This window comes from Lutra lutra, chromosome X, assembly GCF_902655055.1.
Source record: "Lutra lutra chromosome X, mLutLut1.2, whole genome shotgun sequence".
Taxonomy (NCBI): Eukaryota; Metazoa; Chordata; class Mammalia; order Carnivora; family Mustelidae; genus Lutra; species Lutra lutra.
In genome coordinates, this window is record NC_062296.1 from 66,022,432 (window position 1) to 66,045,036 (window position 22,605).

Consider the following 22,605-nt stretch of genomic DNA (forward strand, 5'->3'; position numbering starts at 1 on the left):
CCTCTAGGTCCATCCATGCTGTTGCAAATGGCAAGATTTCATTCTTTTTGAAGGCTGAGTACTGTTCCATTGTATATAGGTACATCTTCTTTATCTACTTATCTATGGATGCACACTTAGACTGCTTCCATATCTTGGCTCTTGCAAATAATACAGTGATAAATATAGGGATGCATGTATCTTTTGAAATGAATGTTCTTGTTTTATTTGGTTAAATACCCAGTAGTGGAATTACTGGACTATATGATAATTCCATTTTTCATTTTTTGAGACTTGTCATACTGTTTTCCACAGAGCCTTCATCAATTTGCATTCCCACCAACAGTGTATGAGGGTTCCTTTTTCTCCACATCTCTACCAACACTTGTTATTTATTGTCTTTTTGACTCTAGCCATTCTGACAGATAGAGATAGCTCATTGTGGTTTTAATTTGCATTTCTCTGATGCTTAGTGATATTGAGCATCCTTTCAAGTGCCTGTTGGCAATCTGTACGTCTTCTTCAGAAAAAAATGTTTATGAAAGTCCTCTGCTCACTGTTTAATTGGATTGTTTTTTTTTCCCCAGTGTTAAGTCGTATGACTTCTTTACACATTTTGGATATTAACCCCTTAATGGATAAATCATTTGCAAATATCTTCTCTCATTCAGTAGGTTGCCTTTTTTTTTTTTTCATTGATGGTTCTCTTTGTGGGACAAAAGCTTGTTGTTTTGGTATCGTCCCAATTGTTTAATTTTGCTTTTGTTTACCTCGCCTGAGGAGACACATTTAGAAAAATGTTTCTATACCTGATGTAAAAAATTACTATGTTTTTTGCTAGAATTTTTATGGTTTCAGGTCTCACATTTAGGCCTTTCATCCGTTTTGAGTCTATTGTTGTGTAAGGTGTAAGGAAATAACCCAGTTTCATTCTTTTGCATGTTATTATCCAGTTTTCCCAGCCTCATTTGTTGGAAAGACTGTCTTTTCCCCCTGCATATTCTTGCCTCCTTTGCAATAGATTAATAGACCATTTAAGTGTGGGTTTATTTCCAGGTTCTCTATTCTGTTCCCTTGATCTCTGTATTTTTGTGCCAGTACCATATTGTTTTGATTATTACAATTTGTAGTATAGTTTGAAATCTGGGATTGTGACATCACCAGCTTTGTTCTTCTCCAAGGTTGATTTGGCTATTTGGGGTCTTTTGGCGGTCCCATACAAATTTTATGATTATTTGTCCTAGTTCTGTGAAAAAAGTTGTTGGCATTTCGATAGGGATTGCATTAAATCTGTAGATTGCTTTGGGTAGTATGGATATTTAACAATGTTTTTTCTTCCAATTCATGAGCATGGAATGTCTTTCCATTAGCTTATGTCCTCTTCAGGTTCTTTCATCACTGTTTATGTAAGTTTTCAGAGTATAGGTCTTTCACCTCCTTGGTTAAGTTTATTTCTATGTATTTTATTCTTTTTGGTGCAACTACAGATGGGATCATTTTTTCCTCTTTTTGCTACTTCATTATTAGTGTACAGAAATGCAACAAACTTCTGTGTATTAATTTTATATCCTGTGACTTTACTGAATTCATTCATCAGTTCTAGTAGTTTTTTTGTGGAGTCTTTAGGGTTTTCTTTATACAGTATCATCTCATTTGCAAAGAGTGAAAGTCTTACTTCTTCCTTACCAATTTAGATACCTTGTATTTCTTTTTCTCGTCTGATTGCTGTGGCCAGGGCTTCCAGTACTATGTTGAGTAAAAGTGGTGAGAGTGGACATCTTTGTCTTTTTCCGGATCTTAGATGAAAAGTTCTGAAGCTGATGTTAGCTCTAAGTTTTTTCACATATGGCCTTTATGTTGAGATATGTTCCCTCTAACCCCCATTAGTTCAGAATTTTTATTATGAATGGATATTGTACTTTGTCAAATGCTTTTTCTGCATCTACTGAAATGATCATAATTTTTCCTTTCTCTTGTAAATGTGATGTGTCATGTTAATTGATTTGTGAATACTGAAGCACCCTTGCATCCCTGGAATAAATCCCAATCAATCGTGGTGGATGATTTTTTAAATTTAATTCTATTTTTTCAGTGTTCCAAGATTCATTGTTTTTGCATAATACCCAGTGTTCCAGGCAATACATGCCCTCCTTAATACTGTGGTGGATGATTCCTTGAATGTACTGTTGGATTCAGTTTAACAATATTTTATTGAGGATTTCTGCATCTGTGTTCATCAGACATATTGGCCTACAATTTTTTTTCTTCATCATGTCTTTATCTGGTTTTGGTATCAGCATAATCCTGGCCTTACAAATGAATCTGAAAGTTTTCCTCCTCTTCTATTTTTTGGGAATAGGAATTGATTCTTCTTTAAATATTTGGTAGAATTCACCCGTGAAGCTATCTGGTCCTGGACTTTTGTTTGTTCAGAGTTTTTCTATTACTGATTCAATTTCATCATTACTAAATGGTCTATTCAAATCTTCTGTTTCTTCCTGATGTAGTGTTGGTGTTGAAGTCCTTTGCTTATCTAGGAAATTCTATCTCTTTTTCAATTCTGAAAAGGATTGCTGGGTATTCTTCGTTGTAGGTTTTTTTTTTTTTTTCCTTTCAGCACTTTGAATATATCATGCCACTCCTTTCTGACTTGTAAAGTTTCTGATAAAAACTCAGGTTATAGCCTCATGGTGTTTCCCTTGTATTTAACTATTTTCTCTCTCTGCTTTTAAAATTCTCTATCACTACTCTTTGCCATTTTAATTATTATGTGTCTTGATATGGACCTCCTTGGGTTAATTTTATTGGAGAATTTCTGTGCCTTTTGGATTTGAATGTATGTTTCCTTGACTAGATTGGGAAAGCTTTCAGCTATTATTTCTTTTAAAAAGTTTCCTGCCCCCTTTTCTCTGTTTCTTTTGGGATCCCTATAATGTAAATGTTATTATGCTTAATGATAGTGTTGACTTCTCATAAGCTATTTTATTCTCATTTTGTATTAATCTTTTTTCTTTTTGCTGTTCAGCTTAGTTGTTTTACATTACCCTGTCTTCCAGATTGTTGATTTGCTCTTCCGTATATTCTAACTTGCTGTTGATTCCCTTTAATGCATTTTTAATGCCAGTTATTGAGTTCTCTAGGACCAGAAACAGTTTAATAATATTGGAATTAGCTGTTCTTTAAAGGTTGAACAGAAGTAAGCTTTGAAGCCATTTGATCTTATAGCCTCCCCATCTGCTTTCTATGGTGGATTTAAGAAAATACTTTCCAGGTTTCTTAACTCTAGTAAATAACACTGAATTTTAAAGCTAAGTTTCCTGTCTTGCTCCAGAAAATTACATTAATGTCATTTACCATTTGTGCTATATCTTTCTTCCAAGGAATTCTAATTGCATTATAGCAATTAGAGAAATCACAATCAAGATATTAGAACTGGAAGGAACCTTAAGAATAATCTAACTTAACCTTCACATTTCATAAATGAGTTCACATAAACATTAATTTTCACATAATTTAGTTTCAGTTAAGGGGGTAGTTTATTAGGGGTAACTTCAGATATAGAAATGTTCATACAAGCTATATAGTCAGCTGAGTCAAGTAAAATTTGGTTTAGGAAATGTTGGGATCCTTTACTTTCCAGGTTTAGATGAAATGATGTTAATCCAGGAACTGAAATTCCCAAAAGGTATTTTTTTTTTCTTTATTGAAAACCTTCACTCATTAACTTGATTACCAGTTAATTTTTCTAAATCATTCTTTAGCTGTTTTTAATGTATTGAATGTGAATACTAATAGGAACAGATTATCATATATCTTCACTTTATTCTTCCCTAAAATTGGAAAGGTTTGGATCAAGACTGTCCTTTCCTCATGATCATGACTTTCTTCCACATCCAACTTACCAAGTCTTTGTCTAAAGCCCCAGGGACGGACTTGCTTCTTATGTTTACAGTGTTCTCTAAGTCTTCTGGAAATGACCCACTCAGATCTAACTCAGATCGACTCCGGTCTGGAGGAAGGAAGAGAGAAGGAGAGATAGGAATCCAGCTAATTTTGTTAGAAGATTTCCCTTCTCATTGCAAATGTTTTATCTTTTTTCCCATTCCTTCTAGGTACAGGGCATAGAGTGTCATGAAAGCAACAGTCAGCGTCAGTAACTCATGCTGTTTACACTAATGTACTTTGTTTTTTTTTTTTTTTTTAAAGTATTTGAACACTGGGATACAGATGGCCCTTATTTTCACTACATCTGTATCTTTGGGGTAAATACCCAGTAGTGCAATTGCTGGGTCATAGGGTAGTTCTATTACTAATTTTTTGAGGAATCTCCACACTGTTTTCCAAAGTGGCTGCACCAACTTGCATTCCCACCAAGAGGGTTCCCCTTTCTCCACCTCCTATCTGACACTTGTTATTTCCAGTCCTGTTAATTTTGGCCATTCTAACTGGTGCAAGGTGAATACTTTGCTTTTAAAAATATAATTTAAAAAATGATGCACAAGTCAGTAATGCTGTGGGCAACTTACTAAGGCACGGTTTACTTACACAGAACAGTTCTATATCAAAGTCCTGCTAAAATAGATAGAGTTGCTCATAATGAGAAAGACTAATGAGAGCAATCACATGCTTGAGTTTGAAATAGTAAATTAAATAATGCAGAAGGACTTAGGACAGTGCCCGACACAGAGTATGTACTCCATAAACAGGAGCTGTTGACCAGAAGTAGGAGCAAAATGATCTATGAGGTTGGCTTCTATGCTCGTTTAAAATTTTTCTCCTAATGGGAGAACTAATCTTATCGTCCCGATCAAAATGCAACAATAGCTACATATATTTAGAAAGCGCTTTGGGAGCCTCCCGACAAGGAAAGGCTCCCCAACTCGGCACACAGAATCCAGCCTCAGGCTTTATGTAAATATCATCATTAGGTATAACAGTTAACTTTCTCCTGTTGAGGATTTTGTCAAGCTTTTAATTCTACACAAGGGACATAAGCTTCATAACTACAGCATATTTCTCTAAAGAATTTTCTTATTTATAGGTAATAAAATTACAACACAATTAATACCTGCTTCCCAGGGTTGCTGTGATGAAGAAGTGGAAGGATATATTGTACTGGAATGTACCATACAAATGAACAACATTGTTATTGATACCTTACTGCTGCTTGCAAATAACTCTTTATTTAAACCACAGGATAATTCATCTGTCTAGACATAAGGCATTTATGTCTACCATGTCAAATGAATGATCATTTCCTTGAATTCCGGGAAAGCACCTTTATCTTTCCATCAAACGAACCAATTCTATGTCCTACATTCCTGTACTGACATTTGGTACAGCTCTGAAACTTGGCAGTGATGCCTGACAAGCGTGCACACTTAATCAATGGAATTTTGCATGAATGCAAGAGGCTCAGGGCATCACCTGGGTCTAGATTTAAGCTTTTCTTATGGAATGGGACCACCATGATGAGTCAAGGAACAGATGGTGATTTTCTAAAGCATGGAACGTCCACGGAATGTCACACAAGGCAGTTAATTTCAAATGATTTAGTCATTTCTTTTTAAAAAGAAGAGTAATCATGCTGTAAATACCCACCTGAGGAGAGGGAGATCTCAGACACCGCTATGGAAGGTGTACCAGAAACATTTCTGCGATGACTCTTTGTGAGGTCCTCATACGTGCTTTCGATGGCAACCAAATTCATGGAACTTTCAAAACCATGTCGCTTCTCACAAAGTAAAAATGAAAAAAAAAAAGCCAACATTATGATGACTGTAATTTACTTTAAAAGCTTCCCATATGAATATACTTCAGTATAACCATAGTGGTGGTGTATTCCTCTTTAGGGAGGGCTGGTGGATATTGGGGAGATCCTCATCATGAGTCCAGAGAACCCTGAAGCTTACCATCAATAATTGTGCTGTAAAATCTATACCAAGAGGCTTGTTAATTAACACAGAAGTCATTCAAAATTGTGAGTGTTCTACTATAGGGTTAGCAAGAAAAATGATATAAGTACCTCCAATCTTACAGGACCCATATATGGGACTCTGGCTAGCTTCACATCCCCAGAGTAATGTTCAAGCTTAGTATTCTTCTTGTTCCTATGTTTATCCCCACTTTCAACACCCTCTTTCCTCAACCAACCCTTACCTCCTCTACCCCCACTTAATGGAAGACCATGACCCACAATCCAGGTGAACGCATGGCATAAAAGGGTCCCCAGGATACTGCCCCTGCCTCAGACCCGAGTCTGTGCTGATTGCTCAGTGCCACATCAGTTACTAAATATTCTGAATATCATTCCTTGTTAGGTTGCCAAGAAGTAAGGGTAATCATCAAATATCCACACAGTTTTCTGGCTATTGAACAGTACCACTCACCAAGCTTCATATAAAAATTTATGAAATTTTAAATATGCTTTTTACCTTATCAGCAAGTACAATTCAGACTTTAAATATTGAAAGAAATGTTCTATTATTCTTCAGTCTGTCTGAATGCCTTTTGGCATTTCCTTAAAAATATTACAGAATCTGACAGTTCCTAGCCTCTGCTTTTTTTTTTTTTTTAAGTTCATGATTATTTTTCTGAAGTCACATTCTAGGAAGAGTCGATATTTTAGATAAATAGCTTTTATATTCAGTATTTAGCTACTATTGTTATTGAAGCACTGTTCACATATAATGGTAGTGTCAGGTAGATAACACAGTGATTCAACAATTGTATACGTTTTGCAGCACTCACCACAGTAAGTGTAGTCACCATTTGTCACCATACAATGCTTTTACAGTATTATTGACTCTATTCCCTATCTTCTCCTTTTCCTCTCTGAGAATTATTTACTTTATAAAATTTTATAAATTTTATAAATTTCATTTATGGAATAATTTATGGAATTTATAAAATTCCATAAAAGTTTGTACTTCTTAATCCCCTTCACCTCTTTCACCAATCCCCTCATTTCCCTCTCCTCTGGCAACCACGAGTCTATTCTCTAATATATAGGAGTCTGTCTCTGGTTATGTCCCATTGGTTCATTTAGTCTGATTTTCAGAGTCTATATATTAGTTAAATGGTATTTGTCTTTCTCTGATTTACTTCCCTTAGCATAATATCCTGGAAGTCCATCTGTGTTGTCACAAATGCTATGTTCTCATTCTTTTTTATGGCTGAGAAATATTTCACTGAGTGTGTGTGTGTGTGTGTGTGTGTGTGTATCTACACCACATCTTCTTTATCCATTCATCTATCAGGGGACACTGGGGTCACTTCCATATCCTCGTTATTGTAAATAATGATACAATATACACAGGGCTGCAGATATCTTCTTGAATTAGTGCTTTGGTTTTCTTTGGGTAAATAGCCAGTAGTGGAATTACTGGATCCTATGGTAATTCTACTTTCAATTTTTTTTTTTTTTAAGAAACCTCCATAATGTTTTCCACAATGGTTATACAAGTCTGCGTTCCCACCAACAGGGCTCGGGATTCACAACCTCCCCTTCGATCTCCTCGTTCCGAAGTCTAGATTCTCACCTGCAGTGACACAATGGGATCCTAACTGGCCTCCTGGCTTCTCCATTTGTTCCCCCACAAATGCTTCTCAGCACAGCCCCCAGATCCCATGTAAAGAGAAGCCACATCCTCTGCCCGTTTTTTAATTGAATTTTTTGTTTTTGGGGTGTTGAGTTGTATGAGTTCTTTATATATTTTGAATTAAGGAGGGCACTTATAATGATGAGCACTGGGTGATGTATGGAATTGTTGAGTCACTATATCATACACATGAAACTACTATAACATCGCATGTTAACTATACTGGAGTTAAAAAAAAATTAATCCAGACAGGAAAACCAAAAAAAAATTACAAAAAAGAAAAGCCACATCTGCTCAAACCCTCCAGCTGGCCTCATCTTATCCCAACTAAATGTCAAATTGCCTACAACAGTCTGGCCATGTTACATCCGTGAGCTAATTTCCTAGGATCCCTCCCTTTATTCACTTGCAACAGCTACGTTGGCCTTCTTGTTCTTCCTTGAACATACCAGGCATGTTCCCACTTCAGAGTCTTAGCACTGGCTGCTTCTCCAGGAGATTAAAAATATTTTAGCTGCTGGGTGAACAAGTGCATCGACCATTCAAGATGGAGGCTGGCCATAAGTAACCGGAACAGCCTTCCCCATATGTGTACCTCCTGAATATCAGTGCTGCTCCTGCCCGAAGGGACACCTTGCTACAGACTCCTGCATGGCTGATTCTTTCACTTCCCACCACCTTTGCCTGACTAGGACCAAGATTTCTTAAATATACATGCCAGCTACATTTATGGAGTTTGCTGCTTAATAAAAAAAAAAAAATAATCTAGATGCTCAGTCATTCAAAAGAACAACTTCCACGTTCCATACATATTTTATGCATAATGTGATTTATGTCTTCATTATGTGTTGGTCCCGAATTTTAGCAGTGTTCTAGAAAAGAAAACTATTAAAAATTTTCAAGAGTCTACTTTTCCTGATTTAAATCAGTGCGGAAAATGTTTCGTGCAGGCGACTTACGAGTATCTTGACATGGAGGATTAAAGGGGAGACTTCTAAACATTATTCAGGTTTTGTTTAGACCATATAACCGCCACCTTTGAGCCTGCTCCTTCCCTTTGCTTCTCACTTCTGGCTTCCCACCAGGAGAAAAGGATGTAGGAGGCTCAGTCTTGATAAAGAAGTTTCTACAATTAAGCAGCATAAACAGCATGCTTCGAGATACAGAGAACCCAAACCCAACCAGGCCATGATGGTCAGGTCTCAGAAGCTGGGGGTCCTTTTGCATTTGGTACTTACTCTAATGCTGACTGAGGCCACACTGTGTGTGCTTGGGGCTGGTGACCTCTGAGTGATGGAGGTCACACCACTGCTCCGGCTGCTTTTCGGGGTTGAGGGGCCAGCTTCCTGGTCATTAAGATCGGATGAACCCGTGCTTCCCCTAAAAGAGAAAGAATATTCTGGATTTAACATGGTCAGCAGCTACCATTTCCCTTTCTTCCTCAAAGACTCGCTAGATTCAAGCCCGTCTGTCTCACTCCAGGGTTTTTGTAAGTGAGCTTCGTCCTTCCATTCCAGCTTTATTTCCCACTGTTCACCAGCATTCTCCCAGCTCCCAGACAGCCTCCTCGCTGTCCTCTCAACCCACCACACTCATGGCTCCTGCTTCTGCTTCTACCTCTAAAGCTTTTGCTGACACTCTCTCCACCTGATATGTTCTATTTGCCACTCCCTGTTTATGCAAATCTTCTCCATCCTTGAAGGCCAGGCTGAAGTCCAGCCTCCCCATCAGGGTTTTCCTGACATTTACAAGCCTTGTCAAGCTCTGCTCTGCTCAGTTCTTGTTGACTTACAGTCTTGACCCAACTGTGTAGTCCTTGACTACGGAATGTCTTATTTGGCTCCCCAAGAGATACACATATGTGTGCCTTGGTTCTTCTTTCAACCTAAACTCCCTGGGGACAGAGTTCATATTTACCATGGTATCTCCACCACCTTCATAACACCTTGGTGCAAAGGAGGCACTCAGTACATATTTAATCAAAAAGTGGAAATTATGTTGTATTTCTCTGTGTTATTTCAGTGTCTGACTCACGGTACAGATCTAATAAACGTGGTATAAAAATAATGACATTTGGTAAATGGGTTTGACTCACTTTGTTTGCTAAAACTGATTCAATTCCATTCAATAATGATTAATAAAAAAAATAGTTCCTGCCCTTGAAGTGAACACAATTTTCTCATTACATGGGAATTTCATAACTAAGTGTAAGTTTTGACAAATTAGAGTTTAAGAGAAGTGTCTGTTCTATTTCATTATTTATCTTCAGTGAGCACAAAATACACCAAGTGGTAAAATAGAAGCCTTTGCGAATTTCCTCTTTTATTCACTACTTAATAAGTTATAAATGCATCTATAACAATAAACATTTTACTGTTTAAAGCCTCACAGTGATAGTTAACAGTGATTAGAACTTACTGAAAAGATATGCTAAAGAAGAGAGAAATGTTTTTTTGCTTTTGTTTTTGTTTTTTGTTTTTTTTTAAGAATGTCTGACTGTTCATGTGACATTACTAGAAGACAAATCTGGCAGGAGAAAGAACGGGCATTGATCGCTGCAGCTATCATCTACAGCTCATAAGTTTTTAAAGACTGCACCAGAGAAGCCACTAAAATCAAATCAAATATGCCCTGCCTGATACAACTATCTACCACCACCCTCCATCACTATGTAAATAGAAGCTACATTTACTGAGTATTTTCTAGGTGTTTGACACTCTCCATTCCCCAACATCCCTGTTTAGAAAAAAAAAAAAAAAAAGATACCAATAGTCTTCTTTTTAAAATTTTATTTATTTATTTATTTGACAGACGGAGATCACAAGTAGGCAGAGAGGCAGGCAGAGAGAGAGAGAGAGAGAGAGTAGGAAGCAGGCTCCCCACTGAGCAGAGAGCCTGACGCGGGGCTCGACCCCAGGACCTGGGATCATGACCTGAGCCGAAGGCAGAGGCTTTAACCCACTGAGCCACCCAGGCGCCCCAATAGTCTTCTTTTAAAGATGAGAAAACGAGGTCTTGGAGAGGTTAAACAATTATTCCAGATAGGCACACATGTGTCTGTGTACACACACAACACACACCACCACTACGTTTAGCACACTCTCACCCAGGTAGTACATAGGAAAGTCAGGATAAGAACTGAGACCTGCCTGTCTCCCCAAAGCCTGTGCTCATCCCAGTTGTACTCTGCTTACTCATTATTTCCCCCAAATCAAACTGATGCATGAAGCAGCTTCTACATTGACAGACACAGCTATATCATGCAGAAAATAACCCTAGGATCAGAGAGCTGGGAGGTAGTTTCTTGGAATCTGATTAAGAGAACTAAAAAATTTCTCTGGGTAACATTCTTCTTTTTTTTTTTAATTTATTTGAGAGAGAGAGTGAGAGAGAGAAAGCATGGGATGGGGGAGGGTTAGAGGGAGAAGCAGACTCCCTGCTGAACAGGGAGCCTAATGTGGGACTCAATCCCGGGACTCTGGGATCATGACCTGAGCCGAGGGCAGATGCTTAACTGACTGACCTACCCAGGCACCCCGGGTAGCATTCTTCTGATACCACATAGAAACAGTCTCTGGCTTCATCTAGAGATGGCACTCTGAATTAATTACAGATTGCTCAGGAGGGGTCAAGACTATGTCTTGATTCTGATGAAAGAGAATATAAAGTTTTGTGATTAAATAAACTGCTATAATTTGAAATCATAAGTTCCTTGGTAAATTTCTCCCTCAGGGGCTACACTTCCACACTTGAAAATAGTTCACCATCCAAGTGATTTTGCTCGTTTCAGAAGTCCTACTTAGAAAGGTTGTAGAGACCTATCCAGGAATGCTGTGCTGTGACAGTAGGTTCTCTACTCTCAGAACAATGTTACCACAAAAATCTCTTTCTCTACTCTTTTAGGTAAAATCTCCTTGGGGGAAAAAAAAGGATACACATGAATTTGGCAGAAATGAGCCAAGAAGTTACGACCCAAAGGGATTCATGTAGATTTATCTGTTTGTGCCTGTCCTAAAGGTTCTCCTTGACCCAGGTGGTTTTGAAAAAGTCCCCATCATGGAATAACTTTGCTGGAACTAAAAGTCCTACTTATGTAGAAGCTCAAGCATATGTTGATTAATTGTGGTGATGACATTCAAAAGGTTATCCTGTAATAAGAAAAAAATTCTTATAAGTCAGCTACTGAAAATTGTTGCCAGAATCATTATCTCAAAAATGACATATAATTTCACATTTGTCCCTGACATTTACTGTGAGCATCTCAAAAATATTTTCCTCTCAGCTGATTGTCTCAGTTTGTTAGACTAAAAAAGATTTCGTCTAATGAGGCAGAATTTCATAAATATTTGGATGCCAACTCTTTCAGATGTTATATAAAAATATGACATGGAGGGGCGCCTGGGTGGCTCAGTGGGTTAAGCCTCTGCCTTCAGCTCAGGTCATGATCCCAGGGTCCTGGGATTGAGCCCCGCATCAGGCTCTCTGCTCTGCGGGGAGCCTGCTTCCCCCTCTCTCTCTGCCTGCCTCTCTGCCTACTTGTGATCTCTGTTAAATAAATAAATAAAATCTTAAAAAAATATATGACATGGAATACATAAATCTTTGCCACTTAAATAGGAAGAAGATAAAGTTTAAATTCAAGAAGTTTAAAGTTCAATTAAGAAAGAGAGATTTTTTTGGGCAGAGGATCTGAATAGACATCTTCCCAAAGAAGGCCATCCAGATGGCCAACAGACACATGAGAAGATGCTCACCATCACACAACATCAGGAAAATGCAAGTCAAAACCACAATGAGATCTCATCTCACACCTGTCAGAACTGCTAGAATCAAAAAGACAAGAAATAACAGGAGTTGGTGAGGAGGTAGAGAATAGGGAACCCTGGTGCACTATTGGTGAAACGTAAATTGGTGCAGCTGCTGTGGAAAACAATCTGGAGGTCCCTCAAAAAATTAAAAATTGAGGGGCGCCTGGGTGGCTCAGTGGGTTAAGCCGCTGCCTTCGGCTCAGGTCATGATCTCAGGGTCCTGGGATCGAGTCCCACATCGGGCTCTCTGCTCAGCAAGAAGCCTGCTTCCCTCTCTCTCTCTCTCTGCCTGCCTCTCCGTCTACTTGTGATCTCTCTCTGTCAAATAAATAAATAAAATCTTAAAAAAAAAATTAAAAATTGAAATATCATATGATCCTGTAATTCCACTACTGGGTATTTGCCCAAAGACTACAAAAACACTAATTCAAAGGAATACATGCATCCCTATGTCTAGAGCAGCATTATTTACAATAGCCAAGATATGGAAGCAACCCAAGTGACCACAGATAGATGAATGGATAAAGAAGATATGGTATGTATACAATGGAATATTACTCAGCCATAAGAAAGAATGCAATCTTGTCATTTGTGACAACAGAGATGGACCTAGATGGTAGAATGTTCAGTGAAATAAGTCAGTCAGAAAAAGAAAAATACTGTATGATTTCAGTCATATGTGGAATCTAAAAAAACAAAAGAATAAACAAACAAAAAGTAGAATTAGACCTATAAATACAGAAAACAAACTGGTGGTTGGAGGGGAGGGGGATGGGCAAAATGAGTGGAGTGGGAAATAAAGTCTTCCAGGCATAGAGTGAAGAAGTCACAGGAATAGAACGTGCAGCATAGGGAATACAGTCAATGGCTCATCCATGGAGTCCCCAAGAGGCTGGGCAAAAATAGCAACACTAACCTAGTTGCTTATCATCTCTAAATAATTTGGAGCGTGTCTGAGACTCAGGAGTTCAACAACAACCACAAACGAAAAATGAGAATTTTATAGAAAGATTCTGTGGAAATTGGCATGAGGCTACCCTAAGGTCAGTCAAAGGAAACTATTTCAAAGACAAAAGCAACCAGGGTTTGAATTTCTTTTTTTTCTTATCATCGAAGAAGTATATCTATATTCTTGAAAATTTAAAAAATACTGAATATCATGATGATCTTCTGATAGTGGATGATAAAGGATTTATCTCCTACTTTTTTTTTTTTTTTCTGAGTGGTTTTACATAAAGGGCACTACTTTGAAACAATGCTATATAGAAAAAAGCAGCAGGTATGGAAAGTAACCATGGGGGGTGAAAATGAATAGTAAAAAGAGGGTCCTCTCTATGGGGATTTGGTGTTCCATATTCCAAAATGAATTAAAAGGGAGAATTCAATTCTGCTTGTGTAACCCAAGAAGGCTTCACTCCCTGGCTTTGCAGAATTACTGCAGCTCCAAGAAAAAAAAAAAGGTAGTTAACATTTGGACAAACCAGTGAAACATGAGGATAGATGTTTTTTTCTCCTCATGGCTTCTGATAATGTATTCATCACGAAAATAAGCCTTTGCTTATGCCCTGAGAGGATAAAGAAAATCCAGCCGGATATGAGATGACTATGCTCTTGGCTACCCTTTCATTTTCCTTTTCTTGACAAGGTGAAAACTCTGTGTATAGGAAATTCTCCACTGACCCCATTGTTAATGAGTTAGAAGAGGTGGAAATAGAAAGAAGTGGAATTTATGGAAATTCTCTGGAGCAGTTCAACTGATGAAATTATTATCAATTTTTTAAAAGCTGCAAGGAATATATATATCCCTCAGAGGTTTCTTTTTCAGAAACTTAAACAGAAAGATCACGAACTCAAGGAGCAGAATTTATTTTTCCTGTATATCTCCATTCGAACTGCAGCCTTAAGCACCAGAACATCAAGTCTCATCCTTACAGGTAACACAAAAGATTTTGAGAGCTGTAATTCCAGAAGGGTAAGTGCTTTCCATTTCAATTAAAAAAATATCCTCCTGTCTTTTCATATTATGTTGGGAGTCCTCCAAGATGTAATACTTTATAGGTACCTAGAAGCACCATTTGAATGGAAATACATTAATTTTCTTCTCAGGCTCTACCACTGCCTAATCTGTATGTGCCTTACCTGTCTGAACCAGGGACTGACTTTAAACTCCGAAAGTTCTGGCTGTCTAGGTCCAAGCTGTAGCTCCGCCCACTTTCCGTTTTTGGAGTCATGATCTCTCCCCTGGTTGCTGATCTGAACTTGCTCAGAAGAAATCTAAAATTACATAAATAGGTCTATACTTAAAAATTAACATAAGAGAAAAGGCATTTTAAGATATCCTTTCAAGAATACCATTTCTTAAAAAAAAAAACAAAATACCATTTCTAATATTTTCAACAGTAAATAATTCTTCAATAAAACGGCCTTTGGCCTGAGAGCTCCTGGGGTGTCCCCAGTGCCTCTGCAAGTACACTGTCAAGGGTGAGTATAGAGGAAGTTATCACATTGTCCCAAGGCCTTACCACTTGCTGGTAGACCAGGCCTCCATCCCTGCAAGGAAAAAGACCATCAGCTTTCGAACTCCCCACTGTCACCTGAGAATGGAGAAACATGGCCTGGGTTGAGCCTATGTTCAGGGATGCTAAGGACAGGGAGCCTGGACTCCCTTGCTCAGAGAGGGGAGCTAAAATGATTCTCTGAGACAAACTGAGGTGGCCACAGATTAGCTTACAGCTCCGTGAGAATAGCAGCTCTGTCCTGCTGGTTTTCTGACAGCTCCCTGAGCTGAGAGTGATGCCTGGCACCCAGGAGAACCCAATCAATTCTTGCGAAATGAATGACTAAACCCAGGTGGTGGAAACCATCTTTCTGTCTTTCGTGACATTTCTCCCCGTGGGAGTGAAGTTTGAACAATGGAGTGTCTCATGTACGATGAGATCTGACTCTGTTGCCATCTTACTAAATTATTTAGAACTTGAGGAAAAATAGCTTTTCAGGAACTGAGATTTGAGTCATGATCCAAGTTACCGAATGCCCAAAACCTAGGGGTTTTCAAATATACTTTAATAAAGAACCAAAGCTATCTTCTTGTTGTGACGGCATTAGAAAACTTATATTCTAGTTTTCCAGGTGTACTCTAAAGGTAGGGGGACAATCTTAAGAAAAGCTGCCAAGATGCCTCTGTTTCAAAGATATATCAAGAGTGTCTTGTCAAAGTGTCAGAAGCTTCAATCTAATGGGAAAATTACATATTTTGGTGAAAATGACACTTAATATACTATCAGTCTGGGCTGCTCTGAGCCCCCTTACACGTGACCCCACATCCATTCTTCTACTTAAGCTGTTTGTTCCAAGTGGAATCACTCTTCCCCACGTTTGGCTATCCTGGATCCCTGCCCATCTTTCCAGGTCCTCATCTAGTCACACTTACAAGTTGATGTCATTCCCAATGGCCTCTGTGACCTCCCGCCACTGATTAGCTAAGCTTCTTAAGATTTACTTAATTATTTATTGCATTATGATCTCTCTTGTAGGGAAGTAACACCTCATTTCCATTTAGAAAGGCTTTCAGGTAGCTCATATTTTCATCTTACACTTTCCCAAACTTCCTCTATACAGATTAACTTTCCAGGTGTGAACCTTTTCTACACAACTAGCTGTTACAGTTATTGAAGACAGTTCCATCAGATCTCAGTTCTGAGTCCCCCCAGGGCACGGTCCGGTGCTGTGACTGTTTTAAATTCAGAGCGCCTACACTTCATTGTGCTGGTGGATTACTTCTTGTCTTCCGGCTCCAAGTTCATCACTCTGTGACCTATGCAGCGAAGCCTGGGCTAGCATCTGCAAATTACGGCTCCTGCAAGCACTTGTGTGCTCTGCGTGGCTTGTTCAATCAAGCTGTTGATTGTTTTTGATGAGCCAGGCTGGAATTTCCATGCCAGAAATTGTAGCATGAAAAGAAAGAAAAAGAAAAAAATAAAGAAAAAAGCCACAGGTCCAGTGCTGAGGGAACTCACAGTTAAGTACGTCCTGGGACGACTGTAATGGGAATGAGGTTGAAAGGTAGGATTGGGTCATATAATGGAAATCTCTGAATGTCATGTTTTAAGGAGTTGGAATGAACTCTCAGTTTTTCTAAGAGGAGTGAGGGCGTGGTGTCAGACTACCAGGTAAGGAGGGATATGCAGGCACAAGGCCTTGTGGGAACGCTGAAGGGCGATGAATGAATTCAACCTGGGAGGAAGGACCCATCCGTGGGGTGGGATGTACAGTTGGTCACTCCAGGCTCTCTCTCACATTCATCCCCGCTAATTAATCAAGATGTGGTTAGTCACGAGTGTCTGAGCTACAGGACATTTAGGTTTCATTCCCACTCAGAGTTCGTGATTCAAAGAACAAAAACCAAACCAAACCAGACTTTGTCTGGAGCCAGAGAAAGGCTCAGATACTAGTAATCACTCATGCTGCTTCCCGCTGAGAGAACAAAACACTGCTACCTAGAGAGAATCATGCACTGACTCAGCAGGTGTTAGAACCCTCACTACCTAAGCTACAAAACAGACCAACAGTTGCCTGAGAAAAAAAGACCAGCGAAATGCAGAGCTGGGAGGCAGAAGTTGGCCTTTTGGTCCTTTCCACCTGCATTTTTGGGGGTCTCTTTCCTCCCCTGAGGAAGCCCCTATACCCCTGGTTTCCTAGTGCCTCTCTGAATTGTTCTCCTCTATGTGCCTCCCGTTCTCATTTCTGGTACTTGAAACATATCTTTTCTGAATTAATGAGGTAGCCAAATGGGATTTCTTCCTTAAGGAATCCCACATTTTAAACAGGGGACACTATGTTTTAAGCCCAATTAATCAGTCTTTCATTTGGTTATTTCCTGTATTAGCACTCAGGTTGCGGGTTGGGTGGCGACATACTACAACCAAGCCAGTTGTCATGTCTTTATAGACAAGACTGGTCCTGACAGGAAAGCTTCTACCTCGAAGTAATGAGGACCATTCTGGGCAGGACCAGATATGTTAAATGAAATAAAAACTTTTACAGGTTCAGGTCCAAGGGGAAATTTAATTATCTAAGACCAAAAGTAAGTAAGACTGCATTTCCTGAGGGGAATGATAGGAAAACATTGCCTTGGTTGGGTATGATGACCTTCTCTGTGTCACTGAAATGATATCCAACTTGAAAAAACCATGGAGTCTTTATTTCAGAGGTTTCTGGAATAAAGATCAACTATTCCTTTGGAAAAGGTGTGTCTTACCCTTTTTTCCTGGGTCCATCACGACTGGCCTTTTGCCCGGAAGAAGGTGAAGCATCTGCCTTTTCTGGGTCCTGGCGGGATTGCTCTTGACTTTGTGTTTCTTCAGTTCCTCATTAAAAACAATCAGAAGTCAAATTTCCATACAAAATGGCCAGAAATGAGAGCAATTTTCTATTCTTCATTCACTTTCCTACGTTAGCATGGGACAAAGAAGTCTATAATAATTGGCGATGACATTGCCATCCTGTCTCCTAGTCACGCAGTTATTTCTAATCTGCTGAGTGCTCTAGAGTTAGATGAAGATGATGATCAGGACTCATCTGTGGGAGGTTTGCTGAGGTAAGCTTTCTAGGGATGACTATGATGGAGGAAGGATGTATCACCCCCTCTACAGATATTTTTAGGGTAAAGGAGGCTGGGTTCATGAGAAATCAAAATCCCTAGAGACGGGATTATAGAAACAATACCTGATTTCTGAGCACATAAACCAGATTTCCTGTGATGGTGAGCTGCTTGTCGACACCTCATGGCTTGAGGGAGTCTACATTCTGAAAGGGGCTGAGGTTTGGGTGGGGAAAGCAGCCAGAGCTAACTGCTTCACTCTAGCTCTACTCCATCCTATCCTCCTGTGGCATCAGAATTGATCTTACCCATGTGGGAAAGCCCTTCCTTGCTGGGGCCACACCTAAAAGTGACAGTGAAATCAGTCCCAAGTCTCCCAGCTCTACCTTCCGGACTTAAAAACAAGGGCATTTGTCTCTGGATATGAAAGATGAGACACCCTAGGAACTAAAGGGTATTCATTCCACCCCAGGCATTGTAACAACCAGAAACACCCCCTTTCATTTCTAAATGCTCCCCTGGCTTGAGGGAGGAGGGCACGGTGCACAGTACCATCTCTTGGTTGAGAACCACTGGATTAGTAAAAGGAACATGTAAAAGATATTTTATGGAAATACACTGTGTTGAAAAAATGAAGGATTGCTTTCATAATGTGAATCATTTAGTTCATCTGTTTTATGTTACTTTCTTAAATGTCTAGGAAAATACTGGAAATGCATTCAGGGAAAGAACTATCTATGATGAAGATAAATGCCTCCTTTGAAAATCACAGTGTGTCAGATATATGGAAAATCACTGTGGATTTTATTTTCTACTGACTTTCTCTTCCCTTGTATGAATTGCAGATTTATATTTCATGCTACTGAGTTTTGAAATGACCTAAGGGATTAGGAAATTCAACTATGTTCATTTGCAACATATATAGGGAAATTATGGAGCCCACCAAAATGAAGAGTAAGACAGTTTCGAAACCAAATAATTGCTTTAATTACCTGGACTTCTTCTTAAGATGGACTGTCGGACTACATCAGTGCCCAGAACGTTGACTTGCTTGAACCGCTTTGCCTTTTCCTCAAAAAACCATTCACCAGTTATAATCCTTAGCTGTCTGCTCAAGGGAAAAGGGAAGACCACTAAAATTGAGTTATTTAGCCAAATCATTAACTCTCAAAAATCCCTAATTGAGTAAAAACTAGCCAGTCAATTTACAAAGTCTATCTGAATGTCTTGAGTATTTCACAGTCATTACAATGGCTACTATTACTTGAATATATACTATATACCAGTTACTTGCTAATAGCTCTTCATATGTTTTTATCCACATAACAACCCCATGTAAACATTATTATCCCCATTTTATAGATGAGGAAATTGACACTCAGAGCAATAAAATGACATGTCTCATATCACATAGCTGGTAAGTAAGTAATAGAGCCAGGATCCCATCCCAAGCAGCCTGGTCTAGGGCTCAAATTGTTAACACTATATTTGTGGGCAAATACTCTTCAGTGGAAACCATGGGGAAAGAATGAAGGTTTTGAATTACAAAGGGACTAAAGTTAGAACTCTGCTTTAGAACGATACCTTGATGTAATATGATGACTGGCTTAGAGTAAAGAGCAAAGGGAACAAAGAGACAGGTTTGGCCAGGGCAGTCGTCTAGAAGAGAGATAAGACCCATGCTGGGGCAATGGCAAGACTTACAGAAATGAGATCAATTAAAAATATAGAAGTAGAAGGGCCTGCTTGGATTTCATAATCAACTGAATGTTGAAGGTGGAAAGGAAGGATCTTTGAACAACCATGTCCATTTTTAGAAGCCCTGCCTGCAATGACTACACAAACCCTTTACCCCAGTTGCACGGGCCTATTTACCATTCTCTGAACATGGCTTGTAGAAGTGTTGGTACAGCAGTGTTCAACTGCCACCATCTGAACACTTCCTCCCGAGGACCATAATGGGAATGAGGTTGAAAGGTAGGATTGGGTCATATAATGGAAATCTCTGAATGTCATGTTAAGGAGTTGGAATGAACTCTCAGTTTTTCTAAAGCTCAGGCTGGATGCATCTCTGGGTCATTATATGGACAAAGGAGAAACCAGACACAGGCCAATTAGTAAGTTATTGCAACAGATAGAATAGGAAATGATGAAGATGTCTATCAGGGATGGGGGCAAGGGGTGCAAAGAAAGATACAGATTCTTGGGTCACTGAGAATCAGCAAGATTGGTGACAAGTCATGGGGTGCCTGGGTGGCTCAGTGGGTTAAGCCTCTGCCTTCAGCTCAGGTCATGATCACAGGTCCCAGGATCGAACCCCACATCGGGTTCTCTGCTCAGCAGGGAGCCTGCTTCCTCCTCTCTCTCTGCCTGCCTCTCTGCCTGCTTGGGATCTCTCTCTCTCTCTCTCCATCAAATAAATAAAAAATCTTAAAAAAAAAAAGATTGGTGACAGGTCAGACATGGTGGCTGAAGAAAGCAGCTGAGACTCAACTAGAGGTTTCTAGCCCTAAGAATCATATGCATATGATTCAGTAACTAAGTGGACTTAAAAATTAATAATTGGATCCTAAATTTTAAAAAACCACCCCAGGAAAATATGTCAATATGTTCCTTACCAGCAATTATAAAAGACAAAATTAAATTATATATGAGGGGCACCTGGGTAGCTCAGTAGGTTAAGCCTCTGCCTTCAGCTCAGGTCATGATCACAGGATCCCTGGATCGAGCCCCGCATTGGGCTCTCTGCTCAGTGGGGAGCCTGCTTCCCCCGCTCTCTCTGCCTGCCTCTCTGCCTACTTGTGATCTCTCTCTCTCTCTCTCTGTCAAATAAATAAAATCTAAAAAAATTTAAATTATATATGAAATACAGTTCCACTAGTTGGGGGGGGGAGAGTGAAAACGTTACCCTTGGAGCAAATTATTCATTGAAAGGAAAGACCATAGCATGTATATTTCAGATTTATTCCCAAGCAGCTAGATCATCTGTTAAGAAGCAAGGGCTACTGGATTAGCTACAAACTACCTCCAGTATATTTATGGAATATATCAAATCTGAGAGGATCTAATCTACCAACACAAAATGCTTGGATAGGATAAATTATTTTTGGATACATCTCTAGTGCTCCACAGACATATATCATTACTTACGTTGGAAACAGAGGTGGTAATCATACTACTCTGAATTCTAAAACATGTCTCTTCAAGGTTCCTGTCCCTTCGTTATTCCCCCAAATGCTTGGTACTGCTGATCACATGTTGTTAGCAGAATTAAATTTACAAATCAGCTGACCTTAAAATAGAAAGATTGTCCTAGATGATCTAGGTGGACCCAACGTAATCCTAAAGCCCTTAAAATCAGGATGAACAGGAGGAAGTCAGATCTGTGAGACTTCAAAGCTATGGAATAGGAAGTCAGATTCCAAATATGAGAAAGATCCAACACACTAAGAAGGTTCTGAGATATTGACATGGTAAGGACCAGAGAGAAAGGATTTTAGAGCTAAAGCTGACTCTTAGCTAAAAACAAACAAGGACACAGGAGCCTCATTCCTATGGCCATCAGGAATCAGATTCTGTCTAAAAACAGAGCTTGGAAGTCAAATCTCTGTAAAGCCTTCCAGCAGGATCTCAGCCTGCCAACACCTTGATCTCAGCCTTGTGAACCTTGACTAAAGAAACAGACCCAGCCAACCCAGGTTTCTGAGCTACAGAACTAGGCGATAATCTACTGGCACTGTTTGAAACTGCTAAATTTGGTATGATGGCAAGAAAAAGGAAAACAGTACTCAAACGTAGAAACATATTTGTTCTAATAGTCAACCCAGGAAATGACGTGCCCAGGTTGTGATAAAATAAATACAGAGAATTCAGGAGACCAATAGGGCAGAGGTTGGCAGACAATGGTGTGTGGACAAAATTCATTCCCACTACATGTTTTGTATGGTCTGGGAGCTAGGAGTGGTTTTTATATTTTTTTAGTGGTTAGGGAAAAAAATATCAAAAGAACAGTATTTCATGACATATGAAAATTATATGAATTCTATTCAAAATTCAGGATCTGTAAGTCAAGTTTTATTGGAATATAGCCATGCTCATTTGTTTATGTATTATCTCTGGCTGCTTTTCCACTATAAATGCAAGGTTGAGTATTTTTAGCAGAGACTGCATGGCCTTCAAACTCTACAATATTTATTCTCTGAAATTTTAGTTTTTAAAAATTTGCCAACCTCCACAAAAGGACAGAGTTTACACACAAAGAAAAAAACAAGGGAAATAATATAAATCAGTGATTGAAAACGACCCAATAGTGGCATACCAAAATCGCACTTGTGGTTTTTGTTTGTTTTGTTTTTTTAATCTTTCTGGGATATGGGGTGAGCTGGATAGCACACCAACAGCAGTTTCATATGTGACAGTGAAAAGTGGGTCACCACCTGTCTACATGTCCCAGGAAATGGTCCTCCATATTGTCTTTACAACATATGCCTAGAGCTGCTGCCAACACCGAACACAAATAAGATCTTCCCAGAATTGTTAGTCATTACTTCTTGCTATCCTTGTAAAAACAGTAACTATAATCCTTGTATTTGCTCAACTCAGATGGGCACTTGAGTCA

At 39.1% G+C, this 22,605-nt stretch overlaps 1 protein-coding gene across 3 annotated transcripts in view; it reads right to left on the reverse strand.

Moving 5' to 3' along the window:
• Positions 1-22,605, reverse strand: part of SYTL5 (synaptotagmin like 5) — a 141,696-nt gene that overhangs the window by 39,401 nt on the left and 79,690 nt on the right. For 2 of the 3 annotated variants that reach the window (XM_047716699.1, XM_047716701.1), the window contains exons 4-9: positions 18,980-19,095; positions 17,646-17,754; positions 14,528-14,662; positions 8,819-8,960; positions 5,581-5,713; positions 3,882-3,988 (exon numbers count right to left, since the gene is read on the reverse strand). In XM_047716699.1, the coding sequence (XP_047572655.1) occupies positions 3,882-3,988; positions 5,581-5,713; positions 8,819-8,960; positions 14,528-14,662; positions 17,646-17,754; positions 18,980-19,095 (742 nt within the window). The remainder of the gene's footprint in view (positions 1-3,881; positions 3,989-5,580; positions 5,714-8,818; positions 8,961-14,527; positions 14,663-17,645; positions 17,755-18,979; positions 19,096-22,605) is intronic. The other variant, XM_047716700.1, reaches the window with a different exon arrangement.